The following is a 22,746-nucleotide window of genomic DNA, read 5'->3' on the forward strand; positions in this document are numbered from 1 at the left end:
GACAAGGGTAAATAAACTGTTAGTACCCAAGACCGTAGAAGTATTTAATGCAAAATTTTTTTGAGCTTGTGTGACTTTTTACATTCGTCACAATGGTCAGAAGTTGATAAAAGAAAAATCCCAACTGCATCTACCTTCATAACTCTGAGTTAAATTTTTTAGGTCATGTCTACAAAGATAGATTCAACCAGGTTCATGTGAGAGCCAGCACATAGCAGCTGAGACACAGGGCTGCAGTAGCACAACTTGCAGGGCTTCTGGCCTGAAGTATCTTTTCACCCAGCTAACTGAGGAAAGACCAGAGGTTCTGGGTCTGTGCCCCTGTCAGGATGTGCTAATTTGTAAGACTCTGCCCCCAGATAATGAAAACTCTTGTGTGACAGGTTAAAAAAAATTCTGAATTAATTGTCAAAATTACTGCATAAAACAATAAACAAAACTCCTCAGATAGAGTCCAATTCTAGTAAATTTCAAAGTACCTCTGGCTGTAGAAGAAATAACAGGTTTATTATTTGAATGCAGCATGTGCCAATGAAATTGCTGTGTAAACTGGTAGACGTGCATTCATTGAGATGTGTGGGCATTCTTAAATTTGCTGTTTCTTAATCCTTGACTGCTTAGTAGTGCTTCCTATATATGCTCTTAATGAAGGTTTGGAGTTGAGCTGTAACATTAGAATACTCTTACAAATAGAAAATAATAGATTAGAGAGATGAGAGAGATCCTTTGCTATCACTGAAAAATCCCCACTGTGGCTTACCACTATACTGTTTTTGTATTTCTTCAAAAGGAATTTGAGGTTAGCGTTTTTCAAAAGAATCTTCTGTCCTCGTATGATTTGAACTGGAAACATGAACAATTTAAAGTGAGAATCTGAACAGTATTTGTTAGAGATCTGGTTACCCTCTCCACTTGATTACTTACCATACTGAAATTTTGGGCTGCACTCTTTGCATCCAATGCGCTTCATATAGTTAGAAGCTAAACAGAATCTGGTTACTGTCCCAAGAGTGGGGTCTCAGGAACACTCTTCAAAGAAGGTTTCGTATTTTAGCACTCTCACCCTTGTGCTTGAATCCTCTGTCCTACTGCCTGAAGCAACTAAGCAACTGTCTCAAGATCTCACTTCTGGTTAAAAGCAATTTCTCAGAATCCTGGGCGTTTTTCTTGGTGTTTCATGAGGGAGACTATGACAGATACAAGAGTGTGCCCAAAAACACTCACAGAGATTCTGAAGCCACTGTTGTCCTTTACTGTAACAGAATTATGTAATACATTTTTAATCTATGTTAAAATAACACACCCTAAAAGCTTTACCAACTTCAGGTGTTTTAATCCCTCTGAGTTGTGTCTGAAACATAGTCTGTGCCTTTCTGGTTTAGCTTTGAGCTACAGAGTGTTTGGCTAAACATTCTCATCTCCCCCCTACCCCTGCCCCAGCTAAATCCTCAGTGTGTTTCTTCTAGTCCATTAAAAGTCCTACCAGCTTCTTTCTCTCTTTAACCTGAAATTTGTAGATTTTTACCCTCTATCCTCTCTTTCCTACAAACAAGACAAAGTTATACTTCTAGTTTGCTTTCTTTAGTATTCCTCCCTTATAGCAAGAGCCCAGTCATTATATTTGTTAGATTCCCTTAATATCTTTCCAGGGAGAAAGTCACACAGTCCTGGTCAACAAAGGTAGGTACATATTTACAGCGATGCACAAACCTATAGCAATTGTACTATTCTATAACGTGAACCAAAACTTCTAAATTGTATGTACATTTCCCCAAAGCATACAGAAAGTACATTATTATACTTAGTTATAGTATTAGTGAATTATAACACTGCTTGATTCATGAGACATTCACATTCTGGTTAAAAGGGGATTCAGTGCAGAGATTCTTACTTGTGTTACAGGCTGTTGTCTTTCATAAGTCTTCAGATCCTGGGATTTGCATGTGTTTAGGCCCAGCCTTGCTTCCAGAGGGAATTGTGCCATCTGTTATGGTAGCTCAGGGATCAGAAATCTGCACTCCATCTTGGTGGTCGGCCCAAGTGATCGTGAGATTTTTCTAATTGAGATGCTCCTGAGGACCTGCAGCAATTCCCACTGGTCAGTTGTTGCAGCTTCTTTATGTTGAAAATTAGGAACAAATTAATAGGGGAGGATAGTTATTTTCTTTATTGTTTTTAGAATTCTAGTATGTACCTGACAGTATAGGATAAAGGCACTACCTGCTCTAAAAACTCCCATCTAAAAATGCTGTGTGAGTTCTCATAGACCAAGCTGATGGCTCTCTACTCATAGCCCGAAAGATCTTATTGCTAAACCAATTTCTACTAGCTGAGGACAATCCTACAGTTCCAAGAATTAGTTTATCTAAATGCTGTTAAGCCTGAGAATATGGGGGTGGGGGTGGGGGGTGTTTTGTTTTTGTTTGGGGTTTTTTGTTATCTTCGGTGACTTAATCTGCTGTAGTTCCATTGAAGCTGTTTCACAGGAGCCAGGTAACTCCTTTGTTGTATGCGCATCTGTCTTAAGGTCACAGTCAGAGTAAAGAAGTGTCTATCTGTACTGCAGTGCTGAGGGGCAGAAAAATCTAGATGTGTGTCTTTGTTCAACAGCCTGCATACACATTTTCCTTTAAAGAGTTATGGAGTAAACAGTGCTGAGGGAAAAGAGAGAAAAAAAAAATGCTTAATGCTGGTCGGTAAGATATTCGTGTATAATAACTGGTTCTTTCTGTTGGAACGGCTGAGATCAACTAGGATTCTTGTAATATCAAGGCTATGGTTTGAATTTTTGTGGTCTCATATGTTGTCATTTTGTGGAATTATCCTCTCCAATACCTCAGGACAGAGGCCAGACTGCCTACAGAACCCATTCCAAGATACATACGTTGAGTCAAATATTCCCTTGACAGCTGCAGCATGGTTGTATAGGCATTTGTCTGCTGACAGATGAAAGCGGTGTGGCAAGCTGCTTTGACATCATGAATAGTCATTATATATGCTCACTGGTAATCGGTCTGTTCCTAGCAAAATGACCCTTTCCATATGCAGTGTCTTTAATGACTTTTGATTTTGGCATTGTGGCTAACCCATCATCTCGGCAAGCTTCTCATACACACATGCACATGATTACTTGTTCCTCTATCTAAAAATGCTGGGAAGAATGAGGGCTTCCAGCCAGCATTTGCCTGAAGTTGGCAAGTGTAGCAATGCAGTGGTTGTTCTGGGTTCAGATCCTACTGGGACTTGGTGCCATTTTACTAAGAACAAAATTTTTTGCTTATCTTTTTAGTGTAAGCAGTGCAGCTTAGGCTTACATGAAGTACTCATATTTGCATCAGAAATTCCTTGATGTGTTAACATATGATTTTGTTAAACATAGAGAAATGCTCTTCAAAAGAAATACAATTATTCCATTAATGTTAGTTTAATAATCTACATGTATGATTCGAGGAGAGTCCCATAAAGTAACAGAAATTGTTTAGCTCAGTAATTGAAGCCATGTCACTATGTTATTGGAAAAAAGTTACGTTTTGCCTAATTCCAAGTAAGAGGAGAAATCTGATCAACCTTAACAATATTCTTGTCCGTTTCAGCTTTGGGCATAGACCAGTTCAGTCATCATTTTTACTTCCTCCATTTTCTATCAGCTCTTAAAAGTATGAGTGAGAGTTCAGTAAACCAAATACAGTTTTTGTGTAGGTGGCACAAATTTCTAGTACATCCTTTCCTAGATGACGTATTTTGCTTATATTCTACTGAAAAATTACTTTAAATCATGCTTATATTGTCAAATGATGAACAGCTGACAATTCAAAAATTTGTGTTACAGCTCCACAAAATATTTGTCTCAAGTGTTTATGTTGGTAGAAGTCTTCCGTGAACGTGTTTGTAAGTTGCACTAAAGTTTTAGTAAGTAAAAGCAATTAATTAACTTTCCTATCAACACATCTTTTTCACATTGTCTATACTGTTCTCTCTGTACAGACGAAAATGTCTCCTGGGCTTGTTATTATCAGAAACATAGTTCAGAGATGTGTTTTCATGGGTTGAAGGTGGCTGCAGTTGGTGAGGATGTTGGTTGCACCACACCCTGTTGATCAGATAAGACAGCAATTAGACGTATGCAAAAAAAAAAAAATTGCTACACATTTATGTTAAAGATCATACAGAAGTCTTCATAATGTGCAGTATCTTATTTAAGAATAAGAAATTGCCATAGAATAAGTCATTGTGGTGCAGGTATAAAAGAGAGAACAAATCTAAACTTGCTTGAATGTCTGTCCTAACCTGTTATGTTTTGTTCTTTTTTTCTTTTTTTCCTTCTTAATTTTAAGGACTTCATGGGTAATAATAAGTGTAAAAATAAGCTGGTTTTGCTTAGCTTGCTTCAAGCAAATCTATGCATTTGTGTACCCACACGGAAGTGCCTAGATGTTCCAGTGTGAACATAAGAACTCTTCGGAAGAAGGCAATGCTGAAATACATTTAAAAGGAAAGCCCATGTTGGAAAAAACTTTTTGTCTCAATACATAATGTACATGACTTGGGCAAAAGGCATCATTTGTTTGGTTTGCATATGTTGAATTTAAGCCCTAGATTTTTAGCTATTGTATATCAGCATTGCTTTACTGACATCAGTCAGGTTGCTGTAATTCCTACTAGTTGGGAATCATTATGCTTTCTGATACGGAAGTCCAAAAAGTTCAGGAAACTGCCTTCATAGTTACAGGGTCAAAGAGACAGAATACATTAAACTAGTATTGCTGCATTAGGCTGTTTAACAGTTTGACCATTTTACAGTTGTGTAAATTGGATGTTTATAATGAGTTTTCAGTCGCTGAAGTTGACAACTTGACTTCTACTCATGCCTCCTCTCCTCTTGTCCTCACAGTTCATCGTGGTTCACAGGTGATGTGTAGAGAAGTGATCATAGAATTGTAGTAACAGGAAGGTTGTTTTAAGGCAGATAAATACATGTAATGTGGCAACGGATAGGATAAAAAGAAATCCTTTGGGGGAGGAAGCATGATTTTTGTGTTCTCAATTCTGCCACGGTCTCCTGTGTGTCTTAGGATACTTAGCCTTTTGGTGTCTGTGGGGTGGTGGTGGTGTGTTTTTTCTTGCCTGTGAAGTAGGAACGAGTGGTGTTTCATAGATTTAGAACTTAATTCCTTATTGGTTCTGTCTAAAGAGTCATCTGCTTTATTTATCAAGGCTTTGGCTTACAGTCTGTATGGGGGGCACACTCAGCCTACAGCTCTGATTTAGCAAGCAGTGCTGAAAGCAAATCCTGTATAGTTTCTATGAGTAATACCATTAGCGAGCGTATCAGAGTGAATGTGGACCTTTCCAACCTGTGTAACCAGCTTTAAAAAAGATACAGTTACTGCAGTTGACCTCCTGGGAAAAGTGGATGCATTTGTGTTTTTATTCTGTGGCCTGAATAGAAGATATAACAGAATGGGCACTGTTCACTGGACGTGGGAATTCTCCCTTGCTCTTACTCATGTAGAGTAGTAGGGAGGGGAAGGAAAATGGGCTTCACAAACCCAGTATCCAGTTTTGTCATTTAAAAAACCTTTTTGATCTGAACTTTGTGCATTTAATTTCAGAGGGTATTTAGAAGTTTGATAACAGTCCGTAGTAGTGCTAGAGAAAGATAAGGCTCACTATTGTACTAAAACAATGTTGTGGTGCCAAGGCAGCATATTTATGCTTTTTTGTTGCAAGACTAACAGCGCCCATTAAACTTTGTATAATTTGGTATTATACTAAGTAAAGGAAAAAATAAGTACTCATTCTCTAGGTTGCCTTAAAAAACGCTTTAAGCTTAATACGCAACTACATTGCAAACCAGTCCATTATCGTGATGTATTGCTTCTCAACAGCTGGGAGTAATACAGTGTGGTGAAATTACTAGTGTGGTGGAGGCCAAGACATTTTGTGTGGAATAGAAAAGATAGTCATTTTTCCCTGCTGTAATCAGCCATTATTTTGCCAATACGTTTTCTAATGTGTCTTGCAGAGTTTCATGATAATTTTTCAAAGCTGGATGAAAATTTCTGTTCCATAGTTGTGGTCGGTCAGTTTTTAGCATGCATAAAAGAAGCATCATGGCCCAGTTTTCCTTCAAGCTTGTGAAGTCAGAGTTGCAAGGAGTAGGACAAAGCCTCAGTAAGCTTGGGGACCTAATGGGGAGTTGCAAACTCTTGATTTATTGCACCTGGCACTTAAATCTTCTTCACAGGGGCCAAACCACTCATTTCCTCAAGCAGATAAGGAGGATGCTTTCTCTCCCGGAGTCAAAGCTTTGTGGCTTTGTAAATAAGTCGGTATAAATGTATATTGTAAAGTGTACTTTCTAGAGGGATTGCAGCTAGCACATTGCAGACTTCTATTTCTGAAGACCTAATCTTCAGCAGTAGTTAAACTGGTCAAGTTAAAATGAAGTATGGACTTTAAAACCACCTGTTATCACAACAGCGAAGACATGAATTGTGCCTGAATCATCTGAAACGGGATTTTTACACACACTAAACAAGCCTTAAATTGAAAATAAATGCTTCTCCCCCTCCACCCCAGCCTTTTCAAAAGCATTCTGGTGGTTTTGAGACCTGTGGCACAAACTCTGGGGCATCTACCTGGGTTGGAGCTCTGTGAGAGGAAATATAAAGAAACGTCCCCCCTGTGTCTGTTGTGTCTTTCCCTCAAGTTGTTTCAAGGCAATGAGTTGGGACCCTTCTACACATGTTTCTCAATGTGTAGGTTTTTGTTTCTCCTGCTGATGTGATCATTTCATGGATCTTGTTTGATGTACGTAGTCACAAGTGTGGGTCTGTCAAATAAGGCCCAGGAGCTGACCAGACTTTTGTTTTCTTGTCCATCATTTTCTTACTCTTAGGAATTGATCCAGCAGATGTAAATGTGGAAATAATTCTGCCTAATCTCCTGCTTTAAGACAGTCTTTCCCAGACTTGGACAGTGCAGAGCAACTGTGTTAATCTTCCATCAAGCAAATGGAAGCAATTCTCTAGAGTAGAATCCATTGATTGACTGTTGAAATGTAAACTCTCTATTTTTCAGGAAATTCCAGTGATTTAAATTCATGTTTCCACCGTGCATTGAAATAAGATTTTTAATACAGTCAGGCTGTGCAATTGTTTTCATATTTATTGTGTTTTATATTGTAATATAATACAAAAGTCAAAAGACTTTTAACTTTCACGTGTTAGACTGTAACTAAAAACAAAGCAATGGAGTTGAAATGAAAGGTTCTAACTTACCAAAACTAAATATGTGGATTTAATGAAAATGAAATGTTTTATTTGTATTCCCTTTAAAAAAAAATAAAAATTAAGAAAATGCTGGTTCCACAAAAACATTTAAATTCTAATTTTTGTTTCTCCTGTGTCTGGGGAAATGTTTACTTTCTTGGCCTTTGTGTGACATCACCCTAAACACAGAAATGCCATAATACTGATTTTAGGAGGAGTGACTCAGATGACACTTAAGACAAAACATAACTGACCTGAAATTTCTGGATGAGAAATCTAACAACAATCTTGTTATCAGTGAATGCAGTGAGACTATGAAACAGACTTAAAAGTCTCCTATGAGAAGTATGCTAGAAGCAAACCATCTTAGATTATATTGTAGGGGGGAAAAAATGGAAGTTTTCTGTGTAGATAGACAAGTTTAATAAGCCCTTTTGTATTTCACATCTGTGAATTTTCTTTTATTTCAGGTTTAAATAAAAGCTTTATTCTTCAAGGGCAATAGCAGCATGTTTTTTGTAACTCCTTGGCTTTCAACAATAGACTATAATATTTTTGTTCACCATTGTGTTAAAACTGCAAGTGTTTTTCTGACTTCTTTGGCATAATGATTTATTAGTGTTGACACTCTAGGGTTGTTTGTCAGTAGAAGTCAAAAGCTCAGGTTTCGCTCCTTCTGGCAGATTACATACAAATTATGCAAATTGCTATAGTGCAGGTTACAACCTGATTATGTTCTACATCTTGAACAGTGATAATTTCTGTAAGGGAAAGCTGTCTAGCATTTTAGTTGCTAATGTATTTTTCTTTCTTTTTGTGTTCTATGAAAGAAACCACGTTAAAAAGTGATAGATAGTATGTGTGCAGGTTTTGCTGCTGTGCAGCTTATCTGCTTATGCTGCTGAAATATGTGAAAGCAACGTAGCAGTCAGATTTGGTTGTATTTATATGGTTAGTGGCTTTTCTAATGCAAAACTGGTGTGGGTTTTTTTTCAGGGCTTTAACAACCTGTTTATAATAATTAGCAATAAATTGTAACTTAACTTACAGACTATCATAGAAGACTACGAAAATTTACTTCCCACCCCCCCCCCCCCCCGTAAATCTCACCTACAAATTCAAAATATTCTGTAATCTTATAGCTTGTATTTTTATACACCAATTTATAGTCTCGTTGAGTTATTTATTTTTTTATACATAAAACATTTGCATTTTAGGGATAAGTACTTGGTTAGCACATTTTTCTCTAACATTTTCATCAGCTTTCACTTCAAGTGAAATTCACATCTCTGTTGCATTGATAAGTGCTTTTTATGTGTCTGTATTACAGCTCCACATAGTTACCTACTGACCTCAAGAAAGTGGCAGTTCTAAATATGGAATGACAGCAATTTCAGAGCAGAAATTGTTCCTTTGACATCAAATGGCTGAAATTACCCAACGACTTATCTGGTTATTTTTTCAGAAAAAAATAACTTTGAGCTTAATTCCTTTCTTTTTTTTTTTGCTATAGATATTTGTGTGCATGTAGCACATGCATATACATTATATAGAACTGGCCAGCACAAATACTGGATTAACAACAGTGATTGGACTTGTGGGTTCACACACCTTCAGACAGACTTTCTATCTGCAGATCAAGACAAAGATCACATACTGAAGATGTAGTCCACAGACTCTGCAGGCTAAGGAGACCCCTACTAGCCTGATCACAGTTGGTTTCCCTGTTAACGGTATTTAGCACAGTATAAAGACCAAACGTTCAAAGATGCGTCAGGGTTGAGGTGTGGTGGCAGGCCGGTGTGGGGAGTTGTGCTTTATTGTATCTGGAGTATGAAGGAAGACGTCTGATTTCAGGACTGTAAACAATTTATGCACATACATGCACACCTAAGACTTATTCTAAAAAATAACCTTCATATCACCTATGTGCCATTTAATGTCACTTGCATGTCAACAGGAGCTGAGACATCTAGCTACATTTTTAAGCTTCTTGGTTCTAGTTAAATACTGCTCACTTAACTGAAGTTTTTAGCTGAGTTTTATGTAACATTTTGTAGTGATCTAACAGAAATATAAGCAGTGCTACGTAATTCATTTGGGCTGCGTGTCCTTGTGTTGTATTGCTCTCACCTTATTAGTCTTCAGCAAATGTTCCACTTCAGTTTTGGCAAGCTGCTTAGAACACCATTTCCTTCTTTTCATTCTGGTGAAGTCCAATTGTTCTTTGCTTATACTACGTTAGCCTTTCCCAGAATTTAGCCTGGAGTTTTTATACACCGGGGAGTTTCCAGTGTGTTTAGATTATAAAATGATTTCCTAGTGTAACTGTGACAGAACCATGCTTTCAGATAATACCGTCAACCTAGATTTTGGTGCTGTTTTTCTGTTTCTTCGCAGTATTTCACTAGACAGAAATGATGCGTAAAATCATGTTGTCTCTTGAAAGGGATATTTTTCAAATCTTCTTCCCAAATAGAATTTTCCCAAAAACTTTTCCTGTTCTATTTCTCATTAGGTTTGTGTAGATCAATTGGTGTAAGCAACTTCCTTATCAGTCATCTTGAACAACTAAAGGAAGACTGTGTGATTACTCCACATGTTAATCAGGTGAGTGACTAAGTATATTCAAAGTGTCTGGGTTGGGGTTTTTGCTTTGGGTTTTTTGGTTAATAATCTTCTCCCCACCCCTATACTTGAAAGACTACGCCCAGACTAACCTTAGTCATACATTTTCTTCTCTTTCATTTCAATATACATATTGAAAACCATTCAGAAAGATGATCTGAGGTGGGGGGTGGGGGAAAGTCCTTTCTTTTCCCCAGCTTCTCCCAGGCTACTTGTTTGTGGCTGCTTTTAAGGCAAAAACAAATGGTCCATGTGCCAGGTTTTGACTATAAAACAGTTCAGAAATAAAATTCAAGGAGCACTGAACATTTAGCATCTCCAGAGTAAACAAGGTTTTGGAGAGCCTGTGTTCAAATGCTATGTACAATTCCTCTGAGCAACACTCAGGTGATTACATATCTCTTCAAGTGTGCTTTTCCCTTCCTCCCCCCTTAATTCACGTTCATATTTCAAGATCACATGAAATTCAGTGCAAAATTCTGGCAAAAATTTTTTGCTGCCCGGGGCAGAAAAATGGCCACCTACATAATGGCAGACTTCCACGATACTGACAACTATTCCCTTGTAGTTTTCTGCCCACAGCTGTGCTGGAAGTTCATGCTCCCATTCCTACCCGCTCCTGTCAGTGAAAGTGTGCTTATGCTAACACAGAACTGGGAACTGGAATATATAAAGTGCAGGCACATGATTTTCCCCTTTGTACAGGTGGTGAGGATTTCTGGCAGCTGGTTATGGTTTAATGTCATGAACAGCCACAAAAAGGTTGCTCAGTACGTGACTGTCAGAATCTAAAATCTCTTTATTTTTGCTGTCCACTAGACTAAAGGTTACTAAAGGACAATTAGGAGTAATGTTAAATTAACATAAAACTATATAAAATATTTAAATTCAGTTATCCAAAATAAGCTATTGATATATATATCTTAAGATGGGCAGGTTGATGACTGTTTAAGAATTGGTAAGTTTTCCAAGGGTCAGTTATGTCTCCTTTTCAGAAATACACATCTGCAAAGTCTTGCTGGAGTTTGGCATAAGTTGTTGCTGTCTGTTAAATGAGAATAGCCTTTCAATGTTCTACTGAATCACTGCAAGGAAAAAAAATGAAATCTTTGATTTTTTTTAAATTTCCCCTTACCTACAATGTCAAAATGTTACTGGTCTTACTGTGTCAGTCATGTTAATGGAGAAAAGTTTTTTTTTTTCTTGGTACTGTTTGACAGCATCTCATTGTCTGTGGCTGAAAAAGAGGAGACAAAAAGCTGGGACAGTAGTGATATGGAGGGGTGGGAGGGTGCCCCTGCTATATTCAAGTAGTACTTTCATTAAGATGATGCACAGCATTGTTCCAAATCAAAAACAATAAAATAACAATAAAATATCCATGCCACTGCAAACTGCTCTGCTCTGAACAGTTTTGTTGTAGCATTAATTTACATGTTTCAGAGTTACGGGAAACTTGTAAACCATCGTTCAGGTAATACTGAAAGGAGTAGTAATTCTGTTTTTTGCTTATTGTTGGAGAGTTGCTGAGTCTAATGGTGAGATAACTTAAGCATTATGAAATAACTAATGAATTCCTAAATTTAAATTGGGAATGAAAGTGCTATACTGAATTCTTATTTCACTATCCAGAATTTATAATACAAAAGATCTTTGCTATATTCATGCATAAAGTAGTGTACGCTTTCAATGAACTTATTTCTAAACAGAAAACACTTGCAAATAATCATTGTATATAAAGTCTAAATATTTAAGAAAATAGTGGAGGAAAACCACTTCCCTCTTTGTGTTAAATTTGCATAAAGGATTTAGGGTTCCCTAAGAATTCCAGCAGTGCTTATGATGTTAAAACTTGAAAGTTATTTTTTCTGTGAAGAAGAGGAAGTAGGAGGACAGGAGAAAGAAGGTTCTTTATTAGACTTCTATGGTCTTTGCAAACCAGATAGTAAATAATGCTTCTGTTTTACAAATGAGATTGCAAGTACAGCCTCTTTTCTTGGTTCCTGGAAAAACCAGTGTCATTGTGGCTTTTAATATAGTAGGAAGGGCCTGTCTTTTCAAGAATATAGTATTGTTAAGGTATTCAGTAGTAAGCACCTTTTAAAATCACAATCTACTATTGAAAGTACTGGTAAACACTGTGTAATATGATGATAAATATTTTATTCTAGCATCATGTAGAATGAAACCTACAACACAGAAGTTATAGGTTTATATTCTAGAGTTTGTAGTTGACTTTGCAGTAGTAAGTTTGGGTTTATGCTCAAGGAAGTCTTTGAAGTGTCTTTGAAGGCACTTTGGCATTAGGAAAAAAAATTACATTTTACAAGAACTTTATACGTGTTTCATTTAATGAAGTGATATGTTGAAACCAAATATAAAGTGTTCTTCTCTGAACTCCATATGGGAATGCTCATCAGTACTTTTTTCTACTTTTATAGAAGCACAAATCAATGTGTAATGACCTCTGAGAGACTTAGTAATGTTGTTAACATTGTCATTAATATTGAGCCATTATGTAAATCTGTACAAGTAGAAATTTATTTTAGTGTTTTGCGGCACTGGAAAATGAACTCCTTGTACATGAACTCACCTGAACAGTTCCTCTATAAAGAAAACATTTCTGAGCTTATATTTCAGTTTTATAGAGATAAATAACTGTAAGACTGTGCATTTCCATTGAGAAACTGACTGAAGTCCAGATGCAGGAAAATCTTACCAGGTGAAAAGAACCCCCAGCAGGGTGGAAAGAGTTAAGGCTTTTGTATATCATCATCCAAGGCATGACTTTATAGGTCTGTGTGTCAGGATTGTTATTAGGCTCAACTTCTCCCCATTGCACTATGATCGATGTAAAAACTGGTGTTTACCTGGAGTTCCCCCGTGGCTAGCCAAGTAGTAGCTGTGAAGAGTTCTGTAATGTGAACTGCGAAATGTTTTATTAAACAAATATCAGGTTTTACGCACAAATCACTCAGGGTAGAGTGCCAGAAAAGATCAAGATCTTCCTCTATCACCGTATGACAGACAGCCCTTGCCTGAGAAAAGTTTTGTGACTAAAATAGCAAGGGTGGGGCAAGCCAGGAAGTGGGAATTATTATTTTGAGGGGAAGCACATGCTGGCCGCTCACCCTATGCCTCTTCTAGCTCAGGATGCTAGTCCCTTGCATTCAGATGCTGCTAGAACCTTCCAGGAAGTTTTCACAAGGAAAATAAATTCAGAAGTGCTTCTTTTATTTTATGCATTTGATTATTTTAGCAGTATATTTAAGAAGCAAAATACTTGCTGCTACCAGCACACAACTGCATGTGTCAAAATTCAGTTCACAAAATTTGGAAGCCTCTTGATTCAGTGAAGGGTACAAAGTGTAATCTTCCCAGGTGGGAAGTAGTTGTTGCTGTGTATTCTGCCTATGAAGCAGGCAGGTGACATTTTGGCATGCTGTTCTCAGTTTAAATACTTTTGGTGTAACCTGGAACTGTGCTGCCTAGAAATCTTACTAGACCAGCAGGTAAATTCTGCTTGCAGTTATATTTGTCATAAATGTTGAATAAGTCACCTGATGCCGTAGGGGTACTGCAGATTTTTCGGCATTTGATCCTAAATGCATTATTCTTTATTAGATAATTTTTAATGTAATTTATTACACTTAAGCAACATCAGTAGGTGTTCTTTACACTATTAACTATCATAATAATCAAGTAATATGCCCTCCTTGTTTGTTCTTTTTTCCTCCTCGTAATTTTGCATAAAAACAATGAGAACGTTTTCCAGTCAGTCAGCTCGGGTGCAAACAAGTGAATAACTGTATGACTTAAACACTGGTCTTACACATATAAACATGAAATACAAAGGCTACTCAAAGGTCAAGAAACATCAAAGGTTGAAGACATGGATGTCTGCTGCTTGAACCTTGTTCCCAAGTCCACCTAGTAATTTAGATCATAGCAGCTTTAGGCTGACTCAGCCCAGCCTTCGAGGGGCCCGGTTTTTTTTTTTTTCTTAGCACATATTGAATGACTGCCAGCCTATTGTTCCCGACTATTATTGTCTGAAAAGACAACATGTACTAAAGATGAGAAACAGGAAATGTTCATTTTTCCTCTTTGTGGCAGAAGAAATTTTCCAGATTCCATGTGTTGAGGTAATTGTTCAGAAGCGTGTTTTTCTTCAAAATGCGCAAGACTTGGATCACTGGAACAATGGTGACGACCAGTCACAAAAATACATCACATGATTATGTATTTTATAAAAGAAAACACTACCCATTTTCATCTGAATGCAGAGGAAGGTATGCTTCTTACAATGTGTAAGCCGTGAAATACTTATTTAAATAACATGAAGGAATATTACAGAGGTTCTTCTGCCTTTTGTTACATGCTAGAATACATGCCTCTTCTGAGACCCTTATTTTCCAGTAACTTCTGTTTCCTTTTTGCTTTCAGCAACCATGTCTCTGTAGCTTGTTACTTTTCCTCTTTTAACTGGGTCTTGGCAACTTGTGATCTTCCTTCCTACAAAGGGTCTCCTTCACACTTCATTCCACAGTCTGATTGCTTCCCTGCATAAGCTGTTGGTGACACCACACACAGAATACAGGATTTTCCATGTACAGTCCATGCCAACAGGCTTTGCTTCCAAGGTCAGGCCCTTATCCTGAGCAAATTGTTCTGGTTGGTCTCTTGCAAACCCAGTCCCTGCCCAGCCCCCTCCCCTTGCCTGTGCAACTCATAGTAAAGAGACAGGAATGGAAGTAGATTTGAGGAAGAGAAGGCAGTCTCAAATCACCAGTAAAAATAACCTGATATCTGCTTCTGCTATGCATTTGCGTATATTTCTCAAACGTAGAGCAGAGCAAGCGTGCAAGTCCAACTGCAGGTAATGCAGACAACTGCTCCATGTACCTTACTTCTCAGAGAAACATAAAATAGGTAGTAAATTATTGTGCCAGTTAATGGCAGAATGGCTTGTGGATTAATATCCTTCATGTATCTTTGATAACTTACATCTGTGTCTCTCACAGAGGCATGATTTCACTCATCTTGTATTTCTAAAATGAGAGAAAACATAAATAAAATATTTATCAGTGATGTTTTCTACTAAATGTTCTCTCAAGATTTTTTCTAAAAGTTTATTTTTCTTCCAGGTTGAATATCACCCTTTCCAAAGACCTCAAGAGCTGGTTGATTATTGTAGGAGCAGAAATATTGTTTTTGAAGGCTACTGTCCTTTAGCCAAAGGTGAAGCACTCGTTCATCCTAGCATCACTCAGCTGGCAAAGAAATATGGCAGAACTCCAGCACAGATTTGCATACGCTGGAGTATACAGGTAATGGAGAGTGGTAATAAAAGTGTGTCTCCTCTTTCAGGAAAAAAATGGAAATAGTTTGGGTATTCTGCATCAAACCAGAACTTACACAGAACGTATTTTTGCTTTCAGTGTTTTACTAACTGCGCAGTACTGGAAATTTGGAATGTAGTACACAAACCATGACAGTATTTTAAATATGCACAAAATCTGGTTGTAGAGAATTACAAGAACCACCAATAAAAGAGAGTTTTCAAACTAAACGTCACAAGCAGTATGGGGCATCATTCCATTTCTGTCGCTCAGAAAGCAGTGAAGTAGTATAGTAAGTTGACATAAACAACATAATCTGTGTTGGAATTGAATGCAGTGTATATAACTGCAATTAAAAACGGTTTATAGAAATGTCAGTGTCCTCTGAAAAATGAAATTAAAATTTCGGAAGACAGGATAAATGTCTTGAAATGTTTTGAAGAGAGATAATTCTCTTTGAAACTATGTAAATTTTAATTATGAGAAGCATTATGTTTTTCAGAATGGGATTGTCACTATTCCAAAGTCCACAAAAGCAGAAAGGATACAGGAAAACTGCAAGGTAAGATTTGGTTATGCACTCAAGTCTGACCAACATCTGAATTACTGCTTTTAATATTTCGGTTTGCCTGCTTGTTTTCCTATACCAGTTCTACACTGGGCAACTCGGTTAAAATTGGCAAATTATAGTACCATAAAATTACTACAATAAATTACAAAACTGTGGTTCACAAATGCCAGAAACCAACTGGAGAGCTAATCACTGTGTATTTAAAAAAAACAACAACAACAACAACAAAAACATAGAAAGACCTTTCATAGTTGATTGTTATTAATAATAATTTTATTGATTGATTGCAGAACATTCTTACCTGGTTATAGTTATGTCTTTTTTGCGATAGGCACATAGGTCAAATGGAAAGAGTCTGTATGCTATGCATGACACTGTATGAAAACCATAAAACTCTCTTGGGGATATCTGAGATAGAGACCAACGGAAATTGTACTCCTGCCAGAGCTGACTTTTCCCCTACCTTCTCCTTTCTACTTGGTTTGCAGAGAAAGAAGGTCTCAGCATGTAGGCAACGGACAAAGAGAAGTGGGGAACAAATGAGGATTGGCAGTGTGCTTTCTGCCCCCTTTCCCCTCCCAATCCTTGTTTTATTTCCTTTTCATACCAAATGTTTTTAATTATTTTTTTTTTCTCCATTTCCCTAATCTGAAGGTGTTTTCTTTGGGGGAGAAGGAAACCACGACCACTTTATTTCTAGTTTTGTGACTGGTTCTTGGTTTAGCTCTAAAAAGCTTGAGCACTGAGGTTTGCCTGTAAGGGTCATTCCAGCAGACACTGATTGCTGGATAGTGCAGGATGGGAGGAGCTCATTTGGCAGCAGTTCAGACTCCACAGGATCTTTTTACTGAGTATGGAGGAGCTCTGATAAAGGCAACAGACGTAGTTAAACCAACTTTAGTTCTGAAATGGTAATGTCTGAATAAGACACCTGCTAAGAAAACTGTCACAATCATTCGTGTAGCAGGTCTCACCACAGAAGCTGGTGGCTTTAAGAACCTACACATTAAGCTCAGGTTTCCAGAAGGTTTGCAGTCAGGGCACTTAGATACCTCTGGCAGTGACCACATCGAGTGCTGTCCAAACCAGCTTTGATAATACCGTGTCTTGGACCCTTGCCGGAGACCGGAGTGCTACAAAAACATCTTAACAGAGTGTACAAATAAAAATGAGTCACAAAAGGAGCAACGGACCCAGTGGAGCCTGTCAGCTTAATGGAATATTTGTCTGTGGCAAAATATAAGAAAAATTTACAGAAGGAAGAATACAGAAAAATTCTGTGTCACATTTAAATGAATCTTGGTCAGTTTACATAACAGAAACACTCCCGATTCTCTTCTGTTCGTGATGTTAACTATATATGCATTTCCATAGGTGTTTGATTTTACACTAGCAGAAGATGATGTTGATGTTCTGAATGGAATGCATGATGGACGACATGTTTCCTGGGACCCAAGCCTTATTGTGTGAATGAAGGCTTGAGCTTTTTCCTTTGTCAGTGATCAGTGAGTCTCACCATGTAATTTCAATTCAGGGAAGGTTACAGTATGAATATAATTGTAAGATTAACACCTGGTATTAATCGCTGATTTCAAATCCTTAACACAGGTAACAGACAAAAGATATTTTTGAGGGTAGCATTTTCGTACAGAGATCTTATGCTTGCATTTCAAATCCTGATCCATAGTTCATTGAAGCCCATGCAAAGCCTCCTGTTTATGCCGTTGACCCTGCATCAGGCCATTTAGTCAAAGAGGAGATATCCCTACTTCAAAATTTTGGGGAAAAAATGCTACCTACTAGTGTACATACAACACAGGTGTTAAATACGAAATAATTTTTCAGGTTCTTTGTTAGAAGGATACAAAGTACGAAGAAGAAAAAAATGGGTGAAAAATACATTGATACCATTATTATTAAAGTATTTATACTGTATAATATACTGAAAATCTCCATCAAAAACATAATCTTGCTTTAATAACCAATATCTGAGCACCACCATATGCCTATCACTGCATAATAATAGTGTTGACCCAGAGAGTTCTATGGCTATTACTTACTAGCCTGCAGATAGAACAAAGTAGAAATTTTTCCAGAGAACTCCATGTACAAATGAACTATCTGCATGGCTGAGAGTTGAGCAGCAAACCCTAAAAGACAAAGAGGCATCTGTTTGTTACTGATGTTTTTCTCTTGCTGGAAATTCTGGTGATTTTTGTGTAGCGTTTAGTGAGGATTAGTTTCAGTTTTGTTTTGGATTTGTCCAGGAAATCTTATTAAGATTCTATACTCTTCCTCAGATTTTCTTATAAAATATGTATGTAGATAGATGGGTATGGATACATGCAGTTTACAGATCTGTTTTTGAGAAATATGTCTGCAGAGTCTTATCTGCTGAGTATTCAACTTCTGGTCACGTTGGTTTGATATTTTAGGAGTTCCTGTGTCTAGAAAGGTATGGAAAACCTGACTATGATTTATATTGTGTGTGGACTTCCTGAGGCAGTTTCCCCAGTGCTGTTCTGCTTTAGTCATATCATGAAACAAAGCTCCTCGGTTTTTTATCAAGAAGTGACTTACAGGAATCCCATATTCTAGCCTGCGTTGTTTGTCCTCAAAGTAGAGCTTCTATACAGCTTGGCTAAAATACAGACAAAGCTACCTGTTTGGTAACAGCTCCTCAGAATAATTGGCTAGATTTTCCCAGTAAATACTTCCGCAAAAATTTGTCTAGATTTCCTTCTGGAATTATTAATGTAGTATTTATTATTTTAAAATGCAAGATATTGTATGTAGTGCTGTGGTCACCAATACCTGTACAGCGTACTGTTCCAAGAAGGATACACACAGTAACGTTAACTTCTAGAGTTTCAAGCGTAGCCTGCAGTTTGGGGTGCTTCAATATCTGGCAATGCCACTTTAGGTGTCAAAGAACAGCTATGTACCTGGCTTTACTGTTGCAACGAGGGGTTCAATAGTTCCAAAAATTAAGCTCATTTATAAAATCAAGATAATGTTTAGGCTTTTTTCTTTCTGGCTTTTGCAAAAAAATTATAGCAATGACTAAATGAAAATTGGAAAGATTACCCAGAAAAAAACCTTTCTACCAGAGGTCATCAGCTAATCCTGCTTTTGAAAAGTCACTTTATAGAACAATACCTTACCAATACGAAAAAACTGGTTACTGTGCTATTGAGGGACTCCTTGCTTCACAGTGTACCTGAACTCGTAAAACAAGAAGTGAATCATGTGCCCAGTATTCATTTAATGTGGCACTTTGGCAGTGAAGATGCTCACAAACTACAAAAGAGAAGGCAGAGTTTTTATCTCTAGTTCTCTCCAAAGAAACAGTTCTCACATCAACATACTATTTCCAACACAAATGATGCATACAAAGTGAACCAAATCGTTATGTATGCTGGCAGATTCTAGCTTCAGTATTACCAGAACAGTTATCCGTTAGGACTAGCTGTGTGGCTGTAAGTCCTGTGTTGGTCAGAACAGCTTTGGTTTTCCTGCACTTGACCACCTCTCTGTTCTGAGCTCAACAGAACTGAACCAGATTTTCTTGCTAATCCCCTACATAGATGACTTCAGGCTACAGTGAGGGTGGCTTTCTAGTTCATTGATGTATTTCATTGTTCCCTCTGTCAAAGAGATTTTGCAATGGTTTTGGGGTCTGTGTCTGCTTTTGCTAGGAAGTCAGGCTGCTGTTTTCTCTCATCTAGGTATGGTATCTAAGCAGTACAATGTGTAATGGAAGGAATAATCAGATAGAAGTAGTGTTGCTAAAAAAGCATTCTTCTTGAGCAGTTGTGGCAAATTACAATTTTAATCTGATACTTTCTTTCTTTCCTAACTACATTCAGACGTAGTTGTTGGTTCCAGGTTGCTTTTTTGGATTTTTTTTCATCTTTCCTAGCAATTCCTCTGCTACCAGGTATTGGCTTTTAGAACTATGGAAGAGTTAAATTTTAACTATGTACGCAGTCAGGTGTGATTTGAGGCAATATAAGCTTTTTAAGTGCCAGGACTCAGCTGACCCATGCTATCTTTCTCCCAGGTGCGATGTGCAGTTTCGCACATTGTGTCATCACCAATAGCTATTGTTTTCTGCTAAGAAGCTATTATTGCCCCGGGAGACTGGAACCCTCTTATCTCCTGTGTGTTTGGGATATACCATTGGAACCTCTTCCTTTGAATATTGTGTTCACGAGTTTTATGCCATGTTAGTTAATTTAGAGTCATTCAGCAAACAGGTTGCAGAGATTGATATTTTATGCTCCTCTTTGTGGCTAAATGGATATTGGGCTTGTGGCAGATAATTTTCTTTTTAAGCAAAGGCTGCTGAAAATTAAGTCCACATCACCTCATCTAAATGAATGTTTCTAAAGTGCCAACAACTTTGATCATAGTATAAAGAAATAAGACAACCAGTAAGAAACTGGAAAGTGAACAGTAGTGAGATTTAGGGGTGGCAGTAAGGAGTGATGTTCTGCAGTAGAAGCAGACCTTAGAAGACCAAAAAGATATAGAAGTGCTAAACATACAAAATCAGGATGTTTAACTCCATTTTTTTATTTCTTCTTCAGTCAGTTAGCCTGGAGGTGCTCATTTTTTAAGACTTTCTTTTTTTTTTTTACCTCAGTGAATCCCTCAAGTGAATTCTTGGAATTATATGCATATTCTTCTCCAGGGCTGAAATTCTTCTTGCCCGTATTCCTGTAAGAAAAGCTTTCTCTAGAGGGAAAAATTTCTCACGTTTCTACAATAACCATTTTTAAGGTACAGCAATGCATCCATTTTATCAGTGTAACCCATCATCTTGCCAATAAGGACAGGGAACACACTTGAAAATTGAAGGCACTTTTTCTTCCATATTATGTATGTCTTTTATGGTAGTGACTGATTAGGGCACTCCTTTCTAGTTGAGATCAACTGTTATTTAAAATAAGATACAATTTATCAGTGTTATCTACCTAAATGCAATCAGCTGCCTTTACAGGAGCACTATGACTCTTAATGGAAGGGAACTCCCTTGAGAAAAATAAAGGAAAAAAAATGAACTGAAAGTCAGGAAGGGGGTGAGGCTATTTTCTGTGCAGCCAGGTAGCTTCCTGACTGACACTGAGTGGCTCCCTCTCCTTTTTCTTGCCTGTTTCTGAATTTCATCTTTTATATTACTGGAAATGAAGTCACTTAATGTTTAACAGGAAAATAATGGAAGTGGTTTTGTAAAGTACATATTTCAAGAAATATTTTTTTAATTGGGCTGCAGAGGTGTTTCTACTGCACCTGTCCCCCAACATAATTTTCAAGACATTATTTTCCTGACCAGCATGTGTAATAAAAAAACTATAATACTAGTAATGTTCACAAATCTACTAAGCCAAGCAGACTGCACAACATTAACGCTTCGGTTTTTGCACAGTGGTTTAACCCCAGCTGATAGTGTTTTTAAAACGGCGGTGCTGAACTGTTCTGACAGGAAAGCTGACGTTAACCCTGTGTTTTTGAAAATGGGGATAAAGGTGGAGTAGCTCTTGCTGACACTAATTGAATCCAAGCAGTTAACTCTCTCCATGTTGCCACACCCCTTCTAAAGCTTTGAAGCTTATCTCTGACTATAGTGTATTGGGTAAAAATAAGAGATAAGCCAACCTTCTGGCAATTTTTCATGCTGCTGTGCTGGGGGTCTTTTTATATACTTAATCTTTTGGCGCTTTTTGCAGCCTCCATTAAGATGTCTGCACTTTTGGAAGAAAATGTCAAGTATTTGCACTGCCTTGTTGTGAGCCTGTTATATTTATGATATAAATGATGCACCCTTACTATTTGTCTTTATGAATGGCTGCTTATCCATCTGCAGCATCACATAGGACTAATTAAAACTGCCAGGACACTGTAGAACAGTAATGACTTATAAGGGACGAGAGCATGGGAATTGTCTCCAAAACTTCCAACTACTGGTTGCAGGGTGGGAAGAGGAGCAAAAGCCTGAAATTAATTTGAATCAGTGACACCAATGCTTGTTCTCAGTGATATGACACGTGTCACTGCAAACCATTGCAGGCATGGCCAACATTATGGGATATGCTTCTCTAAGCAACTTTGCACAAATCCTTTGTACCAGATCTCAGTCACTGTGCCCAAGAACAATATTTATGATCTTAATAGTGGCTTTGCTAGCTAGTGCCCTTTGAGAAACATTCTGTAGCTGAACTACTAATAGGAGATTCAATAGTAGATTAGCAGCATTATCATCCTGTTAATGATTGCTGTATTTTTTTCTCCAGCAAAATAGATTTCCAGGGCTTTCTAGATGAGGCTTCAAAATTCTAGTATAATGAACTAGTGTGAAGTTCATAACTTGGCTGTGAAATTTGAAGGGGGGTGTGTATGTACAATTGCTTTCACAGTTTTCTGTTCAACAAGGAAAGCGGAGATTGTTGTGTTGGGGTTTTTTTCTTGTTTGTTTTTCTTTTTTCTATGGATTCATTCTTTCTTAATGGTTCTTCATGACCTGGATTTATCCCATTGAATATCTAGAAGTATAATCTTGCCAAAATGAATTTACAGTAAATCCCTTGCTTTGGGTGCAGAATAAAGGTGGCAAAAGATTAATCTGATGCACAGCTGTCAGTCATACATATGCTGTGGTATAAACTTACGTTCCTAATGTTGAAAAATATATATTTAATGGACTGTTTATACTAGTGAAACAGCAACCAGCAATTTTTATTACATGATTTGTGAGATTTCTTTTGCGTGATTATCATGAATGCCTTGTAAGCAAGATATAAGTAACTTTGATAAATCTGAAAAACTATCACAGGTTGTTTTGGTTTTTTTCAGGAAATGGTTATTTTACTGTTGTCCCTGTCATTGTCCCCCCAGTATTGCAGGTAAGTAATATGTGTAATCTGCAAAA

At 37.5% G+C, this 22,746-nt stretch overlaps 1 protein-coding gene across 4 annotated transcripts in view; it reads left to right on the forward strand.

The window, feature by feature from the left end:
- The window catches only part of LOC130156692 (uncharacterized oxidoreductase ZK1290.5-like), a 51,419-nt gene that overhangs the window by 26,011 nt on the left and 2,662 nt on the right, over positions 1-22,746 (forward strand). For 2 of the 4 annotated variants that reach the window (XM_056355348.1, XM_056355347.1), the window contains exons 4-7: positions 9,793-9,884; positions 15,050-15,232; positions 15,747-15,806; positions 17,190-17,320. In XM_056355348.1, the coding sequence (XP_056211323.1) occupies positions 9,793-9,884; positions 15,050-15,232; positions 15,747-15,806; positions 17,190-17,285 (431 nt within the window). In that variant the 3' untranslated portion in view covers positions 17,286-17,320. Of the gene's footprint in view, positions 1-9,792; positions 9,885-15,049; positions 15,233-15,746; positions 15,807-17,189; positions 17,321-22,670; positions 22,721-22,746 lie in introns of all 4 variants that reach the window. The other 2 variants (XR_008824561.1, XR_008824562.1) reach the window with 2 other exon arrangements.

The sequence above is a fragment of the Falco biarmicus genome, chromosome 11, assembly GCF_023638135.1.
Source record: "Falco biarmicus isolate bFalBia1 chromosome 11, bFalBia1.pri, whole genome shotgun sequence".
NCBI classification, from domain to species: domain Eukaryota; kingdom Metazoa; phylum Chordata; class Aves; order Falconiformes; family Falconidae; genus Falco; species Falco biarmicus.